Source organism: Venustampulla echinocandica (genome assembly GCF_003357145.1).
Source record: "Venustampulla echinocandica strain BP 5553 chromosome Unknown scaffold_2, whole genome shotgun sequence".
In the NCBI taxonomy this organism is placed as follows: Eukaryota; Fungi; Ascomycota; class Leotiomycetes; order Helotiales; family Pleuroascaceae; genus Venustampulla; species Venustampulla echinocandica.
In genome coordinates this window covers 3,145,515-3,164,639 of record NW_022474207.1, presented here as the reverse complement: position 1 = coordinate 3,164,639, position 19,125 = coordinate 3,145,515, and the positions used below count along the sequence as shown (strand labels likewise).

At 50.5% G+C, this 19,125-nt stretch overlaps 4 protein-coding genes across 4 annotated transcripts; 3 read left to right on the top strand and 1 right to left on the bottom strand.

Annotated features, from left to right (window-relative positions):
• Positions 1–571: 571 nt before the first annotated feature.
• Positions 572–1,151, top strand: BP5553_05422 (uncharacterized protein; the record flags this gene model as incomplete). Its single annotated transcript, XM_032014045.1, has 2 exons — positions 572–1,040; positions 1,084–1,151. The coding sequence occupies 2 exons, from the start codon at positions 572–574 to the stop codon at positions 1,149–1,151; spliced, it is 537 nt and encodes a 178-aa protein (XP_031870645.1).
• An 846-nt stretch (positions 1,152–1,997) lies between these two features.
• Positions 1,998–4,885, top strand: BP5553_05421 (Ribonucleoside-diphosphate reductase large chain; the record flags this gene model as incomplete). Its single annotated transcript, XM_032014044.1, has 4 exons — positions 1,998–2,016; positions 2,072–2,229; positions 2,293–4,783; positions 4,842–4,885. 4 exons carry the CDS (start codon positions 1,998–2,000, stop codon positions 4,883–4,885), a joined length of 2,712 nt encoding a protein of 903 aa, XP_031870644.1.
• Positions 4,886–12,489: 7,604 nt separating this feature from the next.
• BP5553_05420 (Protein kinase-like (PK-like)) lies at positions 12,490–16,228 on the top strand (the record flags this gene model as incomplete). Its single annotated transcript, XM_032014043.1, has 2 exons — positions 12,490–12,656; positions 12,748–16,228. 2 exons carry the CDS (start codon positions 12,490–12,492, stop codon positions 16,226–16,228), a joined length of 3,648 nt encoding a protein of 1,215 aa, XP_031870643.1.
• A 1,576-nt stretch (positions 16,229–17,804) lies between these two features.
• On the bottom strand, positions 17,805–19,074 carry BP5553_05419 (uncharacterized protein; the record flags this gene model as incomplete). The annotated part of the gene is made up of 6 exons (XM_032014042.1): positions 17,805–18,002; positions 18,050–18,349; positions 18,396–18,487; positions 18,540–18,602; positions 18,660–18,837; positions 19,000–19,074. 6 exons carry the CDS (start codon positions 19,072–19,074, stop codon positions 17,805–17,807), a joined length of 906 nt encoding a protein of 301 aa, XP_031870642.1.
• Between the last annotated feature and the right edge of the window lie 51 nt (positions 19,075–19,125).

Genomic DNA, 19,125 nt, shown 5'->3' with positions numbered 1-19,125 from the left:
GCAGGAAGTATATCTATTCTGCAACAATGCACTAATTCCGAACGCCACGGATTTCGTTCCTGTGGTAGCATTTACATACTAATCAATATAGATCCCTACGCGCATTAATTTATGGGCCGTTTCTAGTACTTAATTAGGGCGGTAAACCCTCAAAATTCCAAACACCTTCACTACAACCTCGGCGCCGGTGATGTCGACGACTTAGTAAGCATGCTCGTCCGTCAGCCTCTCATATGATATTACCAAAAGCCTTTCTTCCTACAAGGGTTCATCCGATGTGCTTATGCATTTAGTGATGCAGTCATATCCCGCTGCCTGTGTAGAGACAGGCCGAGAGCTCCTCAAATCGAACGGTCGTCTTCGGGTATCCATATCTATACTAATTCAATAAGTTAGAACAACACCTCTGCCTTCGGATTTCCTATAAATTACCTTGTCCCGCCGGCCTAAATCTATTCATCATTCCCACCAACAGCACCGACAGCCTTAACAGCATTAAAAAGACTTCAATCGCGCCCTTCAGACATACCCATTCCTCGCTCAAGAAAGACTCTTTTGACCTCGAATCAAAATGTTGTTCAAGCAATCACTCATTACTCTCGTTGCCTCGGCTCTCCTCCACACTGCAACCGCAGTCCCCGTCGAAGCCACGCCTTTTGAAGCCGAGATCACAAAGCGTGGGCCCAACGAAGGTGTCTACCTGTCGAACTGCCAAGGCGGTGCTACCTGGAGCGAAATTGTCTATTACTCCAACGCCAAGTCGGGCTCTCAGCACGGCGAGCAGCCACAGGCTATTGATATCATTAATGCGTCGGGAACTATCCACTGGGAAGGATCGCAGATATGCGGTTTCTTCCAAGACAGTGGCGAGACGTTTTGTGTCACTATCCAATCAGATGCGCAGACCAAGGCCACCGGGGCAAAGGTTGGGACTGGTCATAACAACGAGACACCTTTCAACTGCTTCAAGGACAACAACCGTAACTTGTACAGCGGAAACGGTTTCAGCTGCCAGAGTATCTACTACTGCTTCGACGTGAGTAATTTCAAATCATTTAGCGGACTTGGCTAATGGACTTGGAGGCATAATGGTTGGCGGCCATCGAACAGGAGGTGGTCTAGCTATAGGGGTAGTTAATGCTGGGGTTTAGATTCATTTTGCAACTAGCCTCAATATTTTAATGCAGGGGAGTGTAATAAAAGAAAATTGCTCCCTAAAAATGTCCTAGGGTATGTCATATGGTGTCTAATTTTACTGCGAAGAGAAGCAGCTATACTTGAGCGGCTTCGAGTAGGTCCCTGAGCCCATTGACTTAGCCATAGGCCGTTCTGTTGAAGGAAGAGGAAATCTAAGCCTATGTAAGCCAACATGATACGTTTCTTAGCTTAAACTCTATCAGATAATAGCAAACGTCTATACAGGTAGCAAGACTATCTTAGCAGCGTGCTTAGTCGAGTGTGATCACGTACCCCTTCTATTGAGCAAACAAACAATGAATATATCGCTGCGTTATGACTTGCTTTCTGACAAAACATGGTATACGGGACTTGGCATGTTGATCGTAACAGATGAGAACAAAAATACTTTAAGAAACATTACAACCCAACTTTTGGCAAGTATCACGACCCCTGTCAGCCTATCAATTGATGGATGCACGTGATCGGTTGTTGACGCGCGCACTTAAAATCTGGTGTTGTTTTCGCGCACTCGATTACCAAAGCAGGAACGCGTTTTCTGCAGAAGCGCGTAAACTCAGAGCTCTTAAGAAAACGCTCCCTCCAACGCGACCCTCGTCCTCTTCCTATTCACAACCTCCCACTCTCACGCCAACTCATCTTCCACATTCTCGCTCTTCCTTCTCTCAAGCCATTCCACTGTGCAAAGTACACTATATTTCTTATCACCTCCATATTGCTGCACAGGAAACAGAACACCGCCATCCTCTCCCCACCTACCTCTGCCATTCTCGGCCCCTCTATTTATACACAACGCCATCATGTATGTGTGGAAAAGAGGTATGATCACTCCAGTTACTCTATTTCATCAAGACTACTGCTCACTACTACACAGATGGTCGCAAGGAGCGCGTCCAATTTGATAAAATCACTGCTCGGGTCTCCCGGCTGTGTTATGGACTCGACGCAGACCATGTAGACGCTGCAGCAATCACCCAGAAGGTCATCTCTGGTGTCTATCAAGGTGTCACCACGATAGAGCTTGATAACTTGGTACGTTAAGTTCCTTCTAACGCGTCTAAACACCTCCTGATCACCTGCTAACACCCTATTCAGGCCGCAGAGACTGCTGCGTACATGACAGTCACCCATCCCGATTATGCCATCCTTGCTGCAAGAATTGCAGTCTCGAATCTCCACAAGCAAACCAAGAAACAATTCTCACATGTCATTTCAGACTTATACCACTATGTAAATCCCCGAAATAGCAAGAAATCCCCCATGATCAGCCAGAAGACATACGAATGTGTGATGAAGCACGAGGCTGAGTTCAACTCCGCCATTGTCTATGATCGAGACTTCAACTACCAATACTTTGGTTTTAAGACCCTCGAGCGATCATATCTTCTCCGTCTTGATGGCAAAATCTGCGAGCGTCCTCAACATATGATTATGCGTGTGGCAGTCGGAATCCACGGCGATGACATAGAAGCCGTCGTTGAGACATACAACTTGATGTCAGGCAAATACTTCACACATGCCTCGCCAACGCTTTTCGCTGCTGGCACCCCGCAAGCACAGCTGTCCTCTTGCTTCCTCATCGATATGAAGGAAGACAGCATTGAGGGTATTTATGACACCCTGAAGACGTGTGCCATGATCTCCAAGAATGCTGGTGGTATCGGACTCAACGTCCACAGAATCCGCGCAACTGGGGCCTACATTGCTGGGACCAATGGCAACTCTAATGGAATTGTTCCTATGCTCCGGGTCTTCAACAACACTGCCAGATATGTCGATCAGGGTGGCAACAAGCGCCCTGGTGCGTTTGCCATCTATCTGGAGCCATGGCACGCTGATGTCTTTGAGTACCTCGATCTTCGCAAGAACCATGGCAAGGAGGAAGTTCGCGCCCGTGATCTATTCTATGCTCTGTGGATTCCTGATCTCTTTATGAAGCGTGTTGAGAAGAACGGAGACTGGACCTTGATGTGCCCTAATGAATGTCCTGGGTTGGCAGACGTATACGGCGATGAATTCGAGGCACTTTATGAGAAGTATGAGCAGGAGGGCAAGGGTCGCAAGACCATCAAGGCCCAAAAACTTTGGTACTCCATTCTCGAGGCTCAAACTGAGACTGGAAATCCTTTCATGCTTTACAAGGATGCTTGTAACAAGAAGAGCAACCAGAAGAATCTCGGTACTATTCGAAGCTCGAACTTATGCACAGAAATTGTCGAGTACTGCGCTCCGGATGAAGTCGCTGTCTGCAACTTGGCCTCTCTCGCCCTGCCTACTTATGTGGACATGAACAGCGGTACTTATGACTTCCAAAAGCTTCACGAAGTCTGCCAAGTCGTTGTCAAGAACTTGAACAAGATCATTGATATTAACTACTACCCTGTCCCGGAAGCCCGAAAGAGCAATTTCCGCCACAGACCCATTGCAGTTGGTGTGCAAGGGCTTGCGGATGCGTTCTTAGCCCTCCGTCTACCATTCGACTCCCCTGAGGCCAAAAATCTCAATGTCCAGATTTTCGAGACCATCTACCATGCTGCTTTGACCGCTTCCGTCGAGCTTGCTAAGATTCATGGAACTTATGAGACCTATGAAGGTTCCCCCGCCTCGAAGGGAGAGCTCCAATACGACATGTGGGGTGTCACTCCCTCCGATCTTTGGGATTGGGACAGTCTGAAGCAGCAAATCCAGCAACACGGTCTTCGAAATAGTTTACTCGTTGCTCCTATGCCAACTGCAAGCACCAGTCAAATCCTTGGCTTCAACGAGTGCTTCGAACCATACACTTCGAACATCTACTCTCGCCGCGTGCTCGCTGGCGAATTTCAAGTTGTCAACCCCTGGCTCCTCAAGGATCTCGTTGACATGGGACTTTGGTCTGACAATATGAAGAACCGTATCATCGCTGATGGTGGATCAATCCAGAACATCCCCAATATTCCAGCTGATATCAAGGCCCTATACAAGACTGTTTGGGAAATCTCGCAGCGTAACATCGTCCAGATGGCTGCTGATCGTGGAGCGTTCATCGATCAATCTCAATCCATGAACATCCATATGAAGGATCCTACAATGGGCAAGATCACCAGTATGCATTTCGCTGGCTGGAAGCTGGGTCTCAAGACAGGAATGTATTACCTCCGCACGATGGCTGCTACGGCACCCATCCAATTTACGGTTGATCAAGAGGCTCTTCTCGTTGCCGATACAAATGTCGCTCGGGAGCGTACCGCCAAGAAGCGGACCGTTCCATCATCAGGATATATCTCATCCCCATCAGCTGTTCCTCGGCCGATGTACATGAAGCAAAACCCCAACACCTCGAACGGAGTCCCGACCCCAACAACGACTCCACCGCCGGCATCTGAGGCGAAGAAAATTGCACCACCGGCCGCTGCCAAGACGCAGGCTTTCAAGGCGGATCTCGAAGAGGGAGATAGTCCTAAAGTTCTTGCCACTGAGCCAACTACCGCGGTGCCAGAGGAAGAACTCCGTGCGCCCACAGTCAATGTCAAGAAGCAGGATGAGGACACAGCTGTGGACAGTGCAGATCGGGAGCATGATATTTATGCCGATGCTGTCTTGCAATGTAAGATCCTACCCTTCCACCCATGATGTTGTAAATAGTTATTAATATATTCTCACAGGCAGCATTGAGAACAAAGAGGAGTGTACCATGTGTAGTGGTTAGAAACTCTTCGGAAGTTGATTTTGAATGAGAGTTTATGATGGATGGATACGATCGTTGTACGCTTATCTTATGCCTTGTTTTTATGTACGGCGTTAAACTGGAGACACTCATGGCACACGGCTACTATTAAACATTGATTGATTGAGTGGCCCTCCGCGGGGATAATATTCTACTCGCCTCCCTAGGCTAGACATAGGAAGAGACCACAGAAATAGGCATTGTATGTTATGTTATAATATAGCTTGTGTTTATTTAACCAATGGATAAGCACATGGGGCATCAGTGACCAGATGTGATGTGACTGACTACTAATCATATTACGAGCACAAACAAACAACTACACATGGTATGTTCTTTGAGTTGTAGTTGAAAACTGTCTACCTAGGCTATCTACCAACGTAAGTAACAGTACCTACGCAATAGGTAGCCCCTTTTTCAGTTTGGTAGCCTTCCAACATACTCGTATCTAGGCATCTAGATCAGCGTCCCGTTTTCGACATAAACCCCCCAACAACCACAGCTGATAGGCCAGCTTACGAACCAACCGTCCTTGCCCGTCTCCTTTTCAGCTGGACAGAGATCCGAGACAGCTCTCACAGCTTCATCGGGCTACCGGTGGCGTATGGAATATGGTATGGCTGGGGCTCATCTGAGCCTCCATTGCGTAGGGCTGAGTCACTGTGCCAGTGTGTGGGTATCTTACGCGGTGTTATAGGGGGGGACTGACGCGGTCGGGTCAGCCGTGATAGGCACAACTACTGGAGATGAGTAAACTGGATGCCTCGTATCGAGGTTGGCTTTTTGGGGGCTTGCCTAGGTTCAAGAGTTCTTTGGGAATATGTCTCGCCAATACCGGGCGTTGTGAGTGACTACCAGATAGTTGGTGGATGGTGCTCGGTACTTACCTAGGTAGGCGTCCAGGAGATCGAAAATAGAAACGATTGTGGTCTACTAGAAAGATGGAAGCGTCGAGGAGCGGGGAAAGAAGGGCAGCTAAGGGGGAGGGTAGTTTTCGCCGTCTAGCTGTAGTTAGTGTACTAATTGAGGCAGCGTCTAGACTACAATCTATCAAATCCACACCCTGATTTTCATATTTCGCTTTCCTCTCTATGATATGGAAACAATCGAATCCGAGCTGTACATATTCTACTTACCAACTCCCCAACCAAGCAACCTCGCCACATGCGTCATTATCGAACACAATGTCTCACTCACGAACACCAATAGTCTCACCAGAACCGACCTGCTTACTCCGTACTCCGAGCAACCATCGAAGGTGTCTCACCCAAAACCGCATGACCACTTGAATTCCCACACGGGGCCAGCGCTACACGACCAATCACACTATTTCCCGTGGGCTTGCACAGAGATGGGCTCTTTGGGACCTGGGAAAATCCGGGGTAAGTTCGTGAGAGAGTACGATGAGACATCCATGGGTGCTTGCATGGACTGAGCTTGTTTGGAGCATGTGAAATGTCTTGGGGCTTGCTGCTGCTTTCTCCGGCATCTGGAGTGGGTGGTGTGCGAGGGCTCAAATCCATGGGAGGCCAGGATTTGACTTTTGCAATGATAATGCTGTCTTGGTTGGTTATTGGAGGGGTCTTGAGGATACGGATTTGTAGGTTTGGTTTGATGGGGTGGTGGGATAGGGAAACAGTGCCCGGAAAGGGGGATACATCGGCTGAGGTAGTTCCATAGAGGGTAACTTCCTACGAGTCCTCCCCCGTATTGGCATCAGATGTCCGGAGACTCTACCGTGTTTTGGAGGGGGTGGTGACTCCAATCAGCTGTTGCGGACTCAAAACCAAGTCTGCTCGTTCCGAGTAACGATCTGTCCCATCCTTGCACGGGAGTGCTGCTTAGTCTTCGTGTTGTTATCGTGGGGTTGCGGGAGGTGGTGTGGAGGATGGAAATAGGGGGGGGTGGAGGGGAATCATGGAAAGGAAAGGGTCCAAAGCAAAGAGCGGAAGGATGAATAAGGGTTTACCAGATGCAACGCTCTAGTTCTCAATGAGACGGGTAAGCACCTAAAATCTCGAGCATATATCACGCATATGTTACTAGGAATCGGGAACAAGTTCTAATAATTTCTTACCGGATGAGCCAAAATAAGGGGTAAATAATGCAAAAAAACCATTACAATACTACAGTATGTAATACGTCCGTTCGAGCAAGTTTTGCAGGGTCGGGCCTGACTGACTCCTTGCATTGTTTGGATGTAACGTGCCACATAGCCATCGGCTGGCCTCTATTATTCTGCCAACCCTGATGGTTGAATGTGTCGAGGGGTGTAGTTTTTTCTAAGGCATGATAACAGCTCAATACTCGATACTTTCGAGGGCTGTCGATTGGGCCCCCCGATGGCTCCATGCCGCAGCGGGATTTACAGCGGATCGTCCCGCCGCGCTGCCTGAGCTGAGCTGGAATGCAGGGGCTGATAGGAGGGCGCCGTTGATTTTCATGGAACTGGAACTCCGGGACGGACGATGCAAGTGATGAGCTGCATGCTGTACGCTGTACGCTGTACGTACGTGTGAGTGCGGGCGCGAGACTGGATGGGAAGTAGGACACGTTTGCTCCGGGATGCTCTATGCTGACGGCGTAAGGGGGGGAAGTTGATGTCGTGGACGATGGAGGTTCGAGGAGAAAGGAAAAGTGCGAGTGCGGGACATAGCGGACGAGTGCATCGGGTGGAGTTTATTGGAGGTGCACGGAATTCTTCTTTGGGCGGCCTCTGGAGGTGTGGTTGGCGCATGTGGCCCGTTGGAATGATGCCCAGATGGATATCTTTTGTGGCCCGAAACGACATATCATATTTTTCGCAGCGGATGTGTCTCCTCTTTTCGGCACAAAACCTTTGGGCAAGGATGAGAGGGATGGGTCATGGAATGGCGTAACGCGTCTACCTACGGCGTATGTTAAGCATGCAAACAGGCAAATATGAATATCCTCTCTGGTGATTCCGATTGCCACGAGTTATTAGTTGGGCTAATTAGGTATGTGTATCTCGAGCTACACTGGCTGGCAAGAATTATGGGGGTGTCTGTCTCATAGGAGGACGGCATGGAGGGGAACGGCATGGAGGGGTACGGGGCTCATTCCTCGGAGGTGACAGTTTCAAAGTGACGGACTTAATTGTGGACCTGGAACTTCTTCCGGAGACGATGAGAGCTTTTGGAGCATCCAACATCAGCTCATCCTTATCGCCCTGTGAGGGTATTCGAAGGATCAAAGCCATGGGCCCTTGGCGAGCTGTTGGCGATATTGATAGGTCATTTTCCCTATCATGAACCTGGAGCTGGAACACTATACTCCGTAATAAGCAGATATATTTCGGCAATAGATGTATGCCTTCCCTGCCGCTTGAAGCGCCTGCGGCTATTGCTGCATAAGGCACTTACGGGTAGGAGGCGGGTTAGAACAAAAATAACAGAGGACAACTGCCTTTGGAACAACTTGCTTGCTACTAGATAGTTGTAGGTTCTAGAAGGACCGGTTGACTTTGGATACCGCGTACATGTCCATACCCTTAAATCTGATAAGATCCGTTGGTTGGAACGTGCGTACCCCAGGCAGACAAGTGCTTACTCCGTCCCTCTACTAGTAAGCATAATCCGATCTGCCGCTGTCAAGGCGAAACGAACTTGTTAAATTCCGTGATTGTGGTTATGATCAAGTAGAGTGTTAACAGGAACAGTTATATACGTTCTGCTAAGAGAAGCTCGGCGGACGACGGAGGTAGTTGGGGAAGTTATTACCGAGAGCATCTCGGTTGTTTATCATTTCGACTGATGAAAATAGCTGATTTTGCTGGAAGCAACTTTAAATGATAAGACTTCACTAGAATTTCAGACATTTCTCGGATTGAGAATCCAACAAACATTGATATCTACATGTAGCAATATTATAAAACAGAAGAACAAGTAGATAAGACTATCCATCACATGAGTCCCTCCAGGCACTCAAACACACGGAAATAAAGTAAGATTACCATAGCTCCCCCGCTTAACATTTTATCCCCAAGCGAACCAGCCAAGGGGCTTCACCAACACAAGGACCAACAAAAGATAAGGGAAAGTCTTCGGAACATTTATTTCATAACTCGGACTTTTGTTGGATATCTCCAGCAACATAGGGCGTGAACTCGGACCGCACACTGACACCACCCCAAGGAACTATAATGTAAGCCGGCTCGGGTGGGGCCGGGAGTCTTATGCCCCGTGCTGAGACAAAAGGCTCATCACGGACTCCCTCCATTACAAAGTATCTCATGAGTAAGAGGACTAAGACTGTGGCGGTGTTTTGTTCATACGCCTCCATCAGACATGGGGCTGGAGGGTTGTCTCATGGCTAGTTTCGTTTCGAGGGCGACGATCAGACCACAAAAACCATGGTTTTAGAAACATGGCTTTTACTAATTCCCAGTTTTCTTCTGTGGGAACCGTTCTGGTGAGGCACGGGAGGCGGAGGCTTCTCCGTAAAGGGTGGATGGGTGTATTGGATGTTACGAGGTGGTGTGGTAGGTAGTGGATGGACATGTTTTTGAATCCAACATCGCGGAAGGAATATTATTAGAGACGTACTGTACTGTGCTGTGCTGTACTGTACACTTTCACCCCTTCGTATATCCTCGTAAACGTCGAACCCCGCCGTGTGTACGGCGGTGCAGTACAGGGTGTGGCCGAAGGAACCGAGCTGGCTGTGTGTCTGTGTGTGAGAGTGTGAGGTAGGGGCACGTCCGACGAAGTACACCTGTACACTTGTAGAAGCTGGAGTAACTGTAGCAGCTGTGCGAAGCAGTAACTGTGGTAACCGCAAGTAGGTACTGTTTTGTTGTAACTGTACCTTAAGCTGGGTCCCGTCCCGATACAAGGGATGGGGTTGGAAAGAGGGAATGCAGATAGGTGGCAGCTGCAGCCTGCAGATGCAGATACAGGGAAAGATCAGATGCAGCATCAGGGTTGGGCTTCCAGGGTGGCCGCGTTTGGAGGGAGGGGTCAAGCCTCCAGGGCCAAGCTCCATTTCTGCATTTTCTATTTTCCACGGCCTACGGCGGCTAACCCTTCAATTCGATATTGGCAGCAGGATGCGGAGAGCTGTGAGGGCTTTGAGTGCCTTGAGTGCGCTATTGCCTATATACATGATTTATCTGCAAACAGCAATAATCATGCCCATCACGAATAACAAAACATATATCTTTGCCGTGGTTGGGTACCGGGCACTGGGCACTTGGGTACAGTACTTGGGCATTTGGGCGCTGGGCACAGCTGGGCGCTGGGTTATGTTCAAGACATTTTTCGCATTTTGTGTGGAGGATAAACATGGGCTTGACCTTTGCATGGATGCAGCACGCAACGATACCGATACAGATGCAGATGCAGATGGCAGATGCAGGTGCAGGCGCAGGCGTAGTAATATGCAGGTGGTTGTCAGTTTTGCTAGGGACTGGACTGTACCTCCGTATTATCATGATGATTACCCCACACTCGGGGTCTACCGTCTGTATCTGCGTCTGGGTCTGAGCCCGACTCTCTGTCTCGCGCTGCCACTCCCTCTTCTTCCCCATCCCCATTCCCATTCCCATTCCCATGCCTTATGCCCGTTGCTGTTCCGGTTTCCTTTCTGGTGTTCGCTGCTTACCCTTAACCCTTACGCCTTTTGGTCCCTTTTTTTTCCGCGGCAGCAAAGCTTGCACCCCTATTATTATTATTATTCCTGCTAAGCGTGATCGCCCCGTCGCGATGACATTATGACATACCGAGGATTACGCCACCTTGGAGCGGCCACCATGCTAGCGGCCCGGGCGGCGACGTCTGTTTTGTTGGCCTTGAACTTCTTGGCTGGTTGTTCGGGGCGATGGCGCTGTGCTTAGTGCCAAAGTACGTACATGTACCTACATAGGCCCCTAGGTACGTAATAGAGCTCAACCCTACGGATTACGACTGTACGATGGGAAGCTCTGGCTCTTTGTTGCGTGAGCATCCCACGGGGCACCATCAGCAACAACAATTCACCACCACTACAGGGCGCGAGGCCGAGACCGAGACACCAGGCCACGCCCGATCGGTATCGACGAGACTATCTATTCCATTCTGTAGGAGGCTGTCTCGACTATCGGGCTATGTACTGTACATGTACATGTACTTGGCACTACTGACGTCGTTGAGCTGCGTTGAGAGGCGGGATCGCAGCCGGCCCGGGGTGTTGAGGTAGTGGCAACGAGACGAGGACGGGATCAAAATAATATGTCGCTGTAGCTCCCTCCCCAAGTCCCCAGCTAGGCAGGAAGCGTATGGTGTTGTGCCGATCGACGTGACCCGGCTCGTGATTGGCACCCACGGGGGCGAAGCTTGAATTGATTAGGAAACGGAGTCACGGTTAATCATAATAGCAATAATCATACTTCGTACAGGAAGGAGGATGATTGAATTGCTCACGCTGTCACCGTGATGATGGTCTTGATTGTTCCCGAGCAGCTACCTACGAAGGTACCGTACCGAGTTCTACTTCATACGAAATAAGTAAGTAAGTCGCTACTTGCCACTTGCATCAATCAGCCTGCAAAGTATATCTTTTTCTCGATTCGAGTCGGCTACTCGGCTGGGCCAGTTGGGGCCAAACCAACGGCTGCAGATAAAGAACGGGCTTCTGATTCGCGTGCAGTTGGCCTTGGTGGACGTGGGCGTTGTGGGCGTTTCTTTTGTGCAGTAATCCATATGTACATGTACATGTACATGTACTGCGTACGGTTACAAAGTGAGTTGCCCAAGTGCTTCGTACCGTACAACCAAGGAAGTACTGTACTCTGCTACGCTGTAATACTGCAAGATGTATCTTTTGTCCCTCCATACGCCCTGTGCCGCGCCCTAGAACCTGGCCGACCTGCGATGGCGCTAGACCCGCTGCGGCATAGCGGGATGCATCCGAGCGTCGGAGGGCGCCTAGCCCGATTAGGTCATCGGGGGCGAGTGGTCGCCCGCTAGCTGTTCTTGGCGGCACCACTTATCGCCCAGCAACCCTCCGCAGTCGCCATTCGCCATTCGCCATTCAGCAACTTCCGCCCACCAGGGAAAAAAAACCAAGTTGCAGCGTGCAGAGTGCAGAGTGCTGAAGCGTCGCCAGAGTTGCACCGCTAATAAACGTCGTACGCTGTTATCTCCCCACCACAACCACCACCACCACCACTACTATCCACCACTACTATCCACCACTACTATCCACCATCACTGGACTAAATCACCACGGCGAGCCCTCAACCACCCTCTCCCGCAAACATATACATACCTCTGCCTATACACATACTCATACTCATACCCTACAACAATACTACCATCTACTCACTCAACATCAACATCCACGGCACCGCACCGCATACCACAACTCGCAATTTCATCCCATCTTCCACCAAAACATCTCCTCGGGCATCACCCTACACGCGACCACCCGTCAAACCCACGCCTCGCAGCTCAACGGCCCTGGCCTTGGACAGAGACGCCTGATGTCCTCTTTCCGCTGACGGTCCTCCGTCCGGTCTTGATCCTCCCCCCCGATCGACGACTCAAACATGTCAGTACGGCTCCGGGCGCTGCATATTCATATCGACAATGGATTTTTCAACGGCTTCGCGGACGCCCACGAGCACGCCCTCCTCGAGTCCGGGCCTCTTCTCGCCGACCACCAATCCCCTCCGCATCCCTCTCCCACCGCTGTCCGACGGGACGCCACAGGCCAGTCCCTACTTGCACCCGCTGCAGATGCATAAGGTTCGAGAGTGAGTTTGGTCCTCCTCAATCATGTCCCGCTGAATGGGGATCTATCCAAATATGACGATGACATGCTAACAAGCCCCTCCCCCTCTCTAGAACCCACAAGGCGCAGGTCGAACAGGATTACATCACGGGACGCAAACTGATTAACCAGTACGAGGTCATCGAGGAGATCGGCCGCGGCGTGCATGGCAAGGTCAAATTGGCCCGCAGTCTGGAGACGGGAGAAAATGTGGCCATCAAGATCATCCAGCGTTTCTCCAAGAAGCGCCGCCTCGGCAGGGTCACCGTTTCGCCCGAAGACAAGACGAAGCGGGAGATTGCCATCCTCAAGAAGGTCCGCCATCCGAACGTGGTCGGCCTGCTCGAGGTCATCGACGACCCGGAGCTGAAGAAGATCTACATGGTGCTGGAGCATGTCGAGCTCGGAGAGATTACCTGGCGTAAGAAGGGTGCTCCCCAGATATGCCTCTACGAAAGACGGCGCGTCGAGATGGAGCAACGCGGCCTCGCCGAAGATATCACAGGGAATGACGAGAAATATTTCAAGATGATGGAACGACGACGGCGGCTCAAAGAAAGGAAGCGAGCGGGGCTCTCTCTACAACAGGTGCATGATCCGGCCGACTACTGGAGTTTGGAGCATGGAGACGATCACGATGAGTATGGCGACATGGTGTCCCTCTCACAACAGAAGACTCATGGCTCGACACACGCTCTATCTGCTCGCCAATCTACTAGTGTATCTGATCGAGGAGGTGGCTCCTTCCCTCCATCCAGGACCCCTTCGCGAGCACCTTCCCGCGCCAGTTCCCGTGCTCACACCCCTCTCCCTGAGTATGATATCCCTCCGCTTGATAGCGACAACGAAGACGAAACGCCAGGCCCGCACCGACCGAATCGCAGTTCACTAGCAGCTCTGGAGGGCACCTACTATGGGTCCTATCCTGATGAGCCGCCCAATAGAGTAAGGTCGCCAAGTATAAACGATAGCATCATCTCGCGCATGTCGTCTCTTGATGATATTCCGCATGACGCATTCGAGGAAGATTATTCGTATGTGCCGTGGTTCAGTCTCGATCAAGCTCGCTCAGCCTTCCGCGATACCGTCCTGGGCTTGGAGTATCTGCATTATGAGGGCATCGTCCACCGCGATATCAAACCGGCGAACCTGCTGTGGACCAAGGACCACCGCGTAAAGATCTCAGACTTCGGCGTGTCTTATTTTGGAAGACCGATCAGAGAAGGCGAAACCGAAGAGAATATTTCGGAAGCTGATGCTAAGGATTTCGACGATGACCTTGAACTGGCAAAGACTGTCGGTACGCCCGCCTTCTTCGCACCCGAGCTTTGCTACACGGACCTTGATATGGAACAACCGAAAATCACCGAGCAGATTGATGTTTGGTCCCTAGGCGTTACTCTATACTGCCTCATCTTTGCTCGTATCCCCTTCCTAGCCGATGATGAATATCAACTCTTTCGGTGCATCGCCAAAGAGGATGTGTATATCCCTAAGCGGCGCCTAAAGGCTGTCGATCCCTTGTCTTCCACCTCGACATCGCAGACGAGTCTTAATAAACGATCTGGCCCGGTACCCGCTCCATATCGAGAAGATGGCGAACTTGCGTACGAGGACGTCGATGATGAACTCTATGATCTGCTTCGGAGGATGCTGGTCAAAGATCCCGCGGAGCGGATGAAGTTGAGAGAGGTCAAGCGCCACCCTTGGGTGATTCGCGGTATTGATAACGTTATTGGATGGCTTGATGACACAGATCCATCGAGAAGAACCGCTGGCAGGAGGATCCAAGTTGACGCCCGTGAATTGGAAGTTGCCGTGGTCCCGATCACATTTCTTGAGCGTGCACGGTCAGCAGTCAAGAAGACTATCAACAAAGTAATCGGTGTCACCCGGAGCGAGACTAGGGGTGAAAGTTCACGCAAGAGAGCCATCAGCAGCGCAACCAGTTCTGGGGCGGACGTTCTTCATACTCCACTCACCCCGGGCATACGTGAGACCAGACGGAGTAGCCTTCGCGGTGACGAATCCTTCTTTGCAACGATCCGCGACCATCAACATGAGCATCGCGAACCCTACGAGCATCCTCTTTCACAGAGCCTCACAGCTAGCCCAGACTTATCCACCAGTCCAGGTGATCCATTTGAGCGAATAGCCGCCCAATATCCTGCCAAAGCAGGAGCTACCCCTAAAGGATCCTTTGCAAGTACACCAGCAGCTGCTGAGACAAGACCAGGTCCGCCGGACCGTAGCATCTCCGCGGCTGCATCTATTGAAACGGTTATACGGAGGAGTCACTCGCACTCAAAATCAGCGACAAATGTCCCGCTTTCCAACACAGGATACGACGAGGGTCCGAGTAGCCTCCCTTTTACGGATCACTCCGGTGGGATGTTCGAGGCGTATATGTGGCAATATGGCAGAGGTCGGGAAGCGTTGGCTGAAATAGAGGAGGGGACTACCTCCCGTGCTCGTTCAGTTGATCGAAGTCTTTTCGAATCTGAAAATAAACACTCCGATCCTAGTGTGGCAGTGAGCGCCACTATTGCTCCAGGGCACGTTGAGCATACGACGGTACTCAACTATCGTCCATCGCGGTCTGCCAACGCCAGCCCGACCAATGATGTTCACGACAAGCCTCTGCCATCACCTCTTTTCTTCCAACCTGCGATGGTCCACGCCCACCAGTCCATATCCACCCCGAATTTCCCTCATTCGAAATATGCTGCATCGAATCTTGATGATCGACCTTCGACAGCGAACAAAACTCCGGAGGAGAAAGCACCGTCACGAGCCTTCGGGGCGACCCCAGAATCGTTTCCACTCGTTCAGGAATCCCTTAACCGACGACGAGTAGAGAAGCGGGAGGAGGACGCCGAACGGAAGCAGCAGCAATTTGATGGCGAAGCATTTCAAGAAGTTCAGACGACTCCAGATATCCCTTCAGCGGATGACAGGTTCTTCACCCGTAAAGAAGAGGACACCAAGCGAGCACAATCATACGACTCAGTATACTCAACCGGCCAGGCCTCGGCAACTTCTCCATCAGATGTCACCTCACCCGTCTCCTCGGACAATCTTGGTTCTCAAGAGCAAATATTTCCATCGGTTCCATCACTCCCTGCACTAATCTCCGGAGCCTCGTCCGTCTCGGCCGATACCGAAGGGGAATTCCTTCAACAGCCCGGCGTCACCTGTCATACCGAACCTGGGTTCACAGCCGAGAGCACTCCGGAAACGCTCACGCCGCCGTCAATATCCAAGCAGTCAACAAGGGAATCGGAAGTTTTGCCGAGGACTATGGAAGCCAATGGCGAAATCCTCCTGAGCCCGGATGTGGATGAGGAAGGGTATAATGGTGATGGTGATACAGCAAGGGCCTGTTTAGCTGGTGAAGATTCTGATTCGGACAGCGACGAAGAAGGTCTCACAATGACACGTCGGAAAAAGCCTCCCGTCAAAGTCGCATCCCCTCCAAGCGCTATGCCGCGACGGGGCACAAATGCGAGTGCAGGCAGCACCGAAACGGCGAAACAGGTTATGATGGATAGCTGAGGGTACGACGGCGGATCTCTGATTAAAAGTTCTAAAGCACTGGTTCGGGTCTCGGTTGTCAAATTTCAATCTCGCATGGGCAAATGGATGTCTTGGGCGAGAAAACGAAGTAATAATGGGGAAATGGGAAGCATATGATCATGAAGGCCATGATCGCAAGATGGAACATAATGGATAGGGAAATTTCGGATATGATCAACTCTCTACTTCTACTTTTTAATACGGGGAGGATATGCACGGAATGCATGCCATGGGCCCGGGAAGCAAATATACGGCGTCAAAGGATGAAATGAATGGGGCAGGGGCATATATGTGCACTGCAGAGTTTGCGCACGCAGCTCACAAAGCAAACAAGCACATGGAAGGAAGGAAGGAAGGGAGCAAACAATCAATCAATGAATGGTTCAGCGATGGCGTCTCAGGAGCTTTTAAGGGTTGGCTAGCCAGCATGCTGGTAGCCGGGGTTTGCAATGTCATCATGCATATTCGGATGGGAAATTGGGATCACAGGGCAGGGAAATATACCATCAAACTTGTAGCATAGCTATCTTTTTTCACCGTCCTCATTTTCTTTTTCTATACCTCATTTTTCTTCTTTTTTTCATCATAAATGTTTCGTGTCGGACGAACCTGTCCCCGCGGAAAACACGCAATATGCTATATATTATTAGGAAAGAGGAGGGAAAGAGGGAAAGGGAGAGTGTGTGGGTGTGTGGGTAGATGATGGTGTGTTGTATATGTTCTCGCCAGAGCGCGCCCCGTTGTGTGCGTGTTCTAGGGGGAGGGGACATAGGTATAGATATATAGGATAGGATATGTGTATATAGCAGTTTTTTGTATATATTCTATTCTATATGTCTATAGAGACTGGTTTGGTGTGCATATATGTGTACAAGGAGGGACAGATTGGTGTGACAGTCTTATTATAATAAAGAAAGAAAGCCATTTTGAAAAAATTCTTGGGAGCAGTGCAGTTGTTGTTCAGTGTTGTGATTATGTATCGCTTATGTAGCTGTATTATTCGGCTCTACAGTCACGTTGTCGTTGACGTCTGGACATAAACGACTGGAAGTTATACATCAACAGGACAGGACAGGACAGAGATTCATGCATCAACTCCACAGGAAATTCTTCGATTAATCATTTTATCTAGGTTGATTCATGAACAACATTAAGTCGGCTACCGCCATGCACCTGTTCCTTCCCACCGGCCAGAGAAACCCCGACCCGGTCGAATAATCAAGACCACATGTCTCCACCAGACCTGCCATTCCTTCCATCCCCCTTCCAGTATGTATTAAGACGCGATAGCCTCATCGAATCATCATTTCCCTCCTTGAGTTCATCAAAGCATCACGTCGTCGACAAACAGAGAGACCCCGAAGGGCAATTATAAGCAAGAAGTGAAAAGCAGAGGGTATCGACAACCAGGGGGCATCCATCACCATCATTCATCCCATTAGACCATTATTATCTTCCCCTTTTCATGTTCCAGTCCGCTCCCTTGAAAAACTCATTTTTGTACGCAGCAAAGGAAATCTATGCGCAGGGCGACCGAGATTTTGGGCCGATAGTTTTACAAGAGCAGAGCAGCGAGACCAGCAGCAGCCATCACTCCGGAGAATGCAGTCTGTTGTGCAGCACCGGCTTTTGAGGTGGATGAAGCACCAGCGGCGCCACCGTTAGTGCCCGAAGGGTTGGAGCTGCCAGTGCCGGAGCTGCCAGCGCCGCCTGTGGTATGGGAGCCTGAAGCGCCGGTACCTGTGGCGGATGCCTGTACCCGTTAATACATATATTTTCATCATAGGAGATATAACTTACCCCGCTGGAACCTGAACCACCTGCACCACCTGCACCACTGCCAAAGATTGTGGTAGAGCCGATAGTTGAGGTCTCAAGAGTTGAGCCGTTGGAGACGACGGTAACGATTGCGGAGGTGGTAATGGCTGAGGAACCTGAACCGCCTGCACCACCTGCACCACTACCATAGATGGTGGTTGAACCAACAGTTGATGTCTGGGCAGAATCGCCGCTCCCGACGACCGTAACGATAGCAGAGGTGGTAATGGCTGAGGAACCTGAACCGCCTGCACCACCTACACCACCAGTTGGAGCAGCACCCTATTGAGTCAGATATTGGATATCAAAGATGATAAGAGTATCTTACAGTTCCAGTTCCAGTGGCAGTGGCAGAGCCGCTTCCGGCAGCCCCAGTTTGGGTTCCGGCAGCTCCAGTTCCAGTGGCCGAGGCACCAGTTCCTTCAATCCGGTCAGTTCACTTTCCTCAAGTCACGTTGATTACTTTACTTACCAGCACCACCAGAGTTAGTAGCACCAGCACCACCGGAGTTAGTGGCAGCACCATTACCGGCCGCTAGAACGTGAATTAGCAACTGCCTTCCTTGGTCGGACCTGTTTTTGATTCACATACAAGCGCAGAAGCTGTTGCCATAGGCAATGACCGGTTTAGCAGCCTCTTCGCCGCAGAGAGCATTAGAGCAGTCACGAATGCCGTAGGCAAAGTTGTTGTTCTTGCAAAGGCAGGCGGCATCAGTAGATTCGCAGCCAAGAGATGGTGCAAGGGCAAGCATGTTGCTAACGCAAGTTTGCTGTAGGATTATGAGGTCAGCCACCGATCTTTAGCCATTTTGGAAAGCAAAGTATATCTCTGGATGAAGATGCATGGTGACGAGGTACTAAAGCTCGCCGAGGTGTAGCAAACTAGCTGTTGGATGCCATTGGAACTGGAATTGGGATTGGGATTGACTTACACCGCAAGCTGGCAGGTCCTGCTGCGCAACGGCAGAGAAAGCGAACGCGGCGACGGCAATGATTGCGGACTTCATGTTGATGATGTGAATAGGAGCAAGCTTGGGATGGATAGAAGGATGGGAATG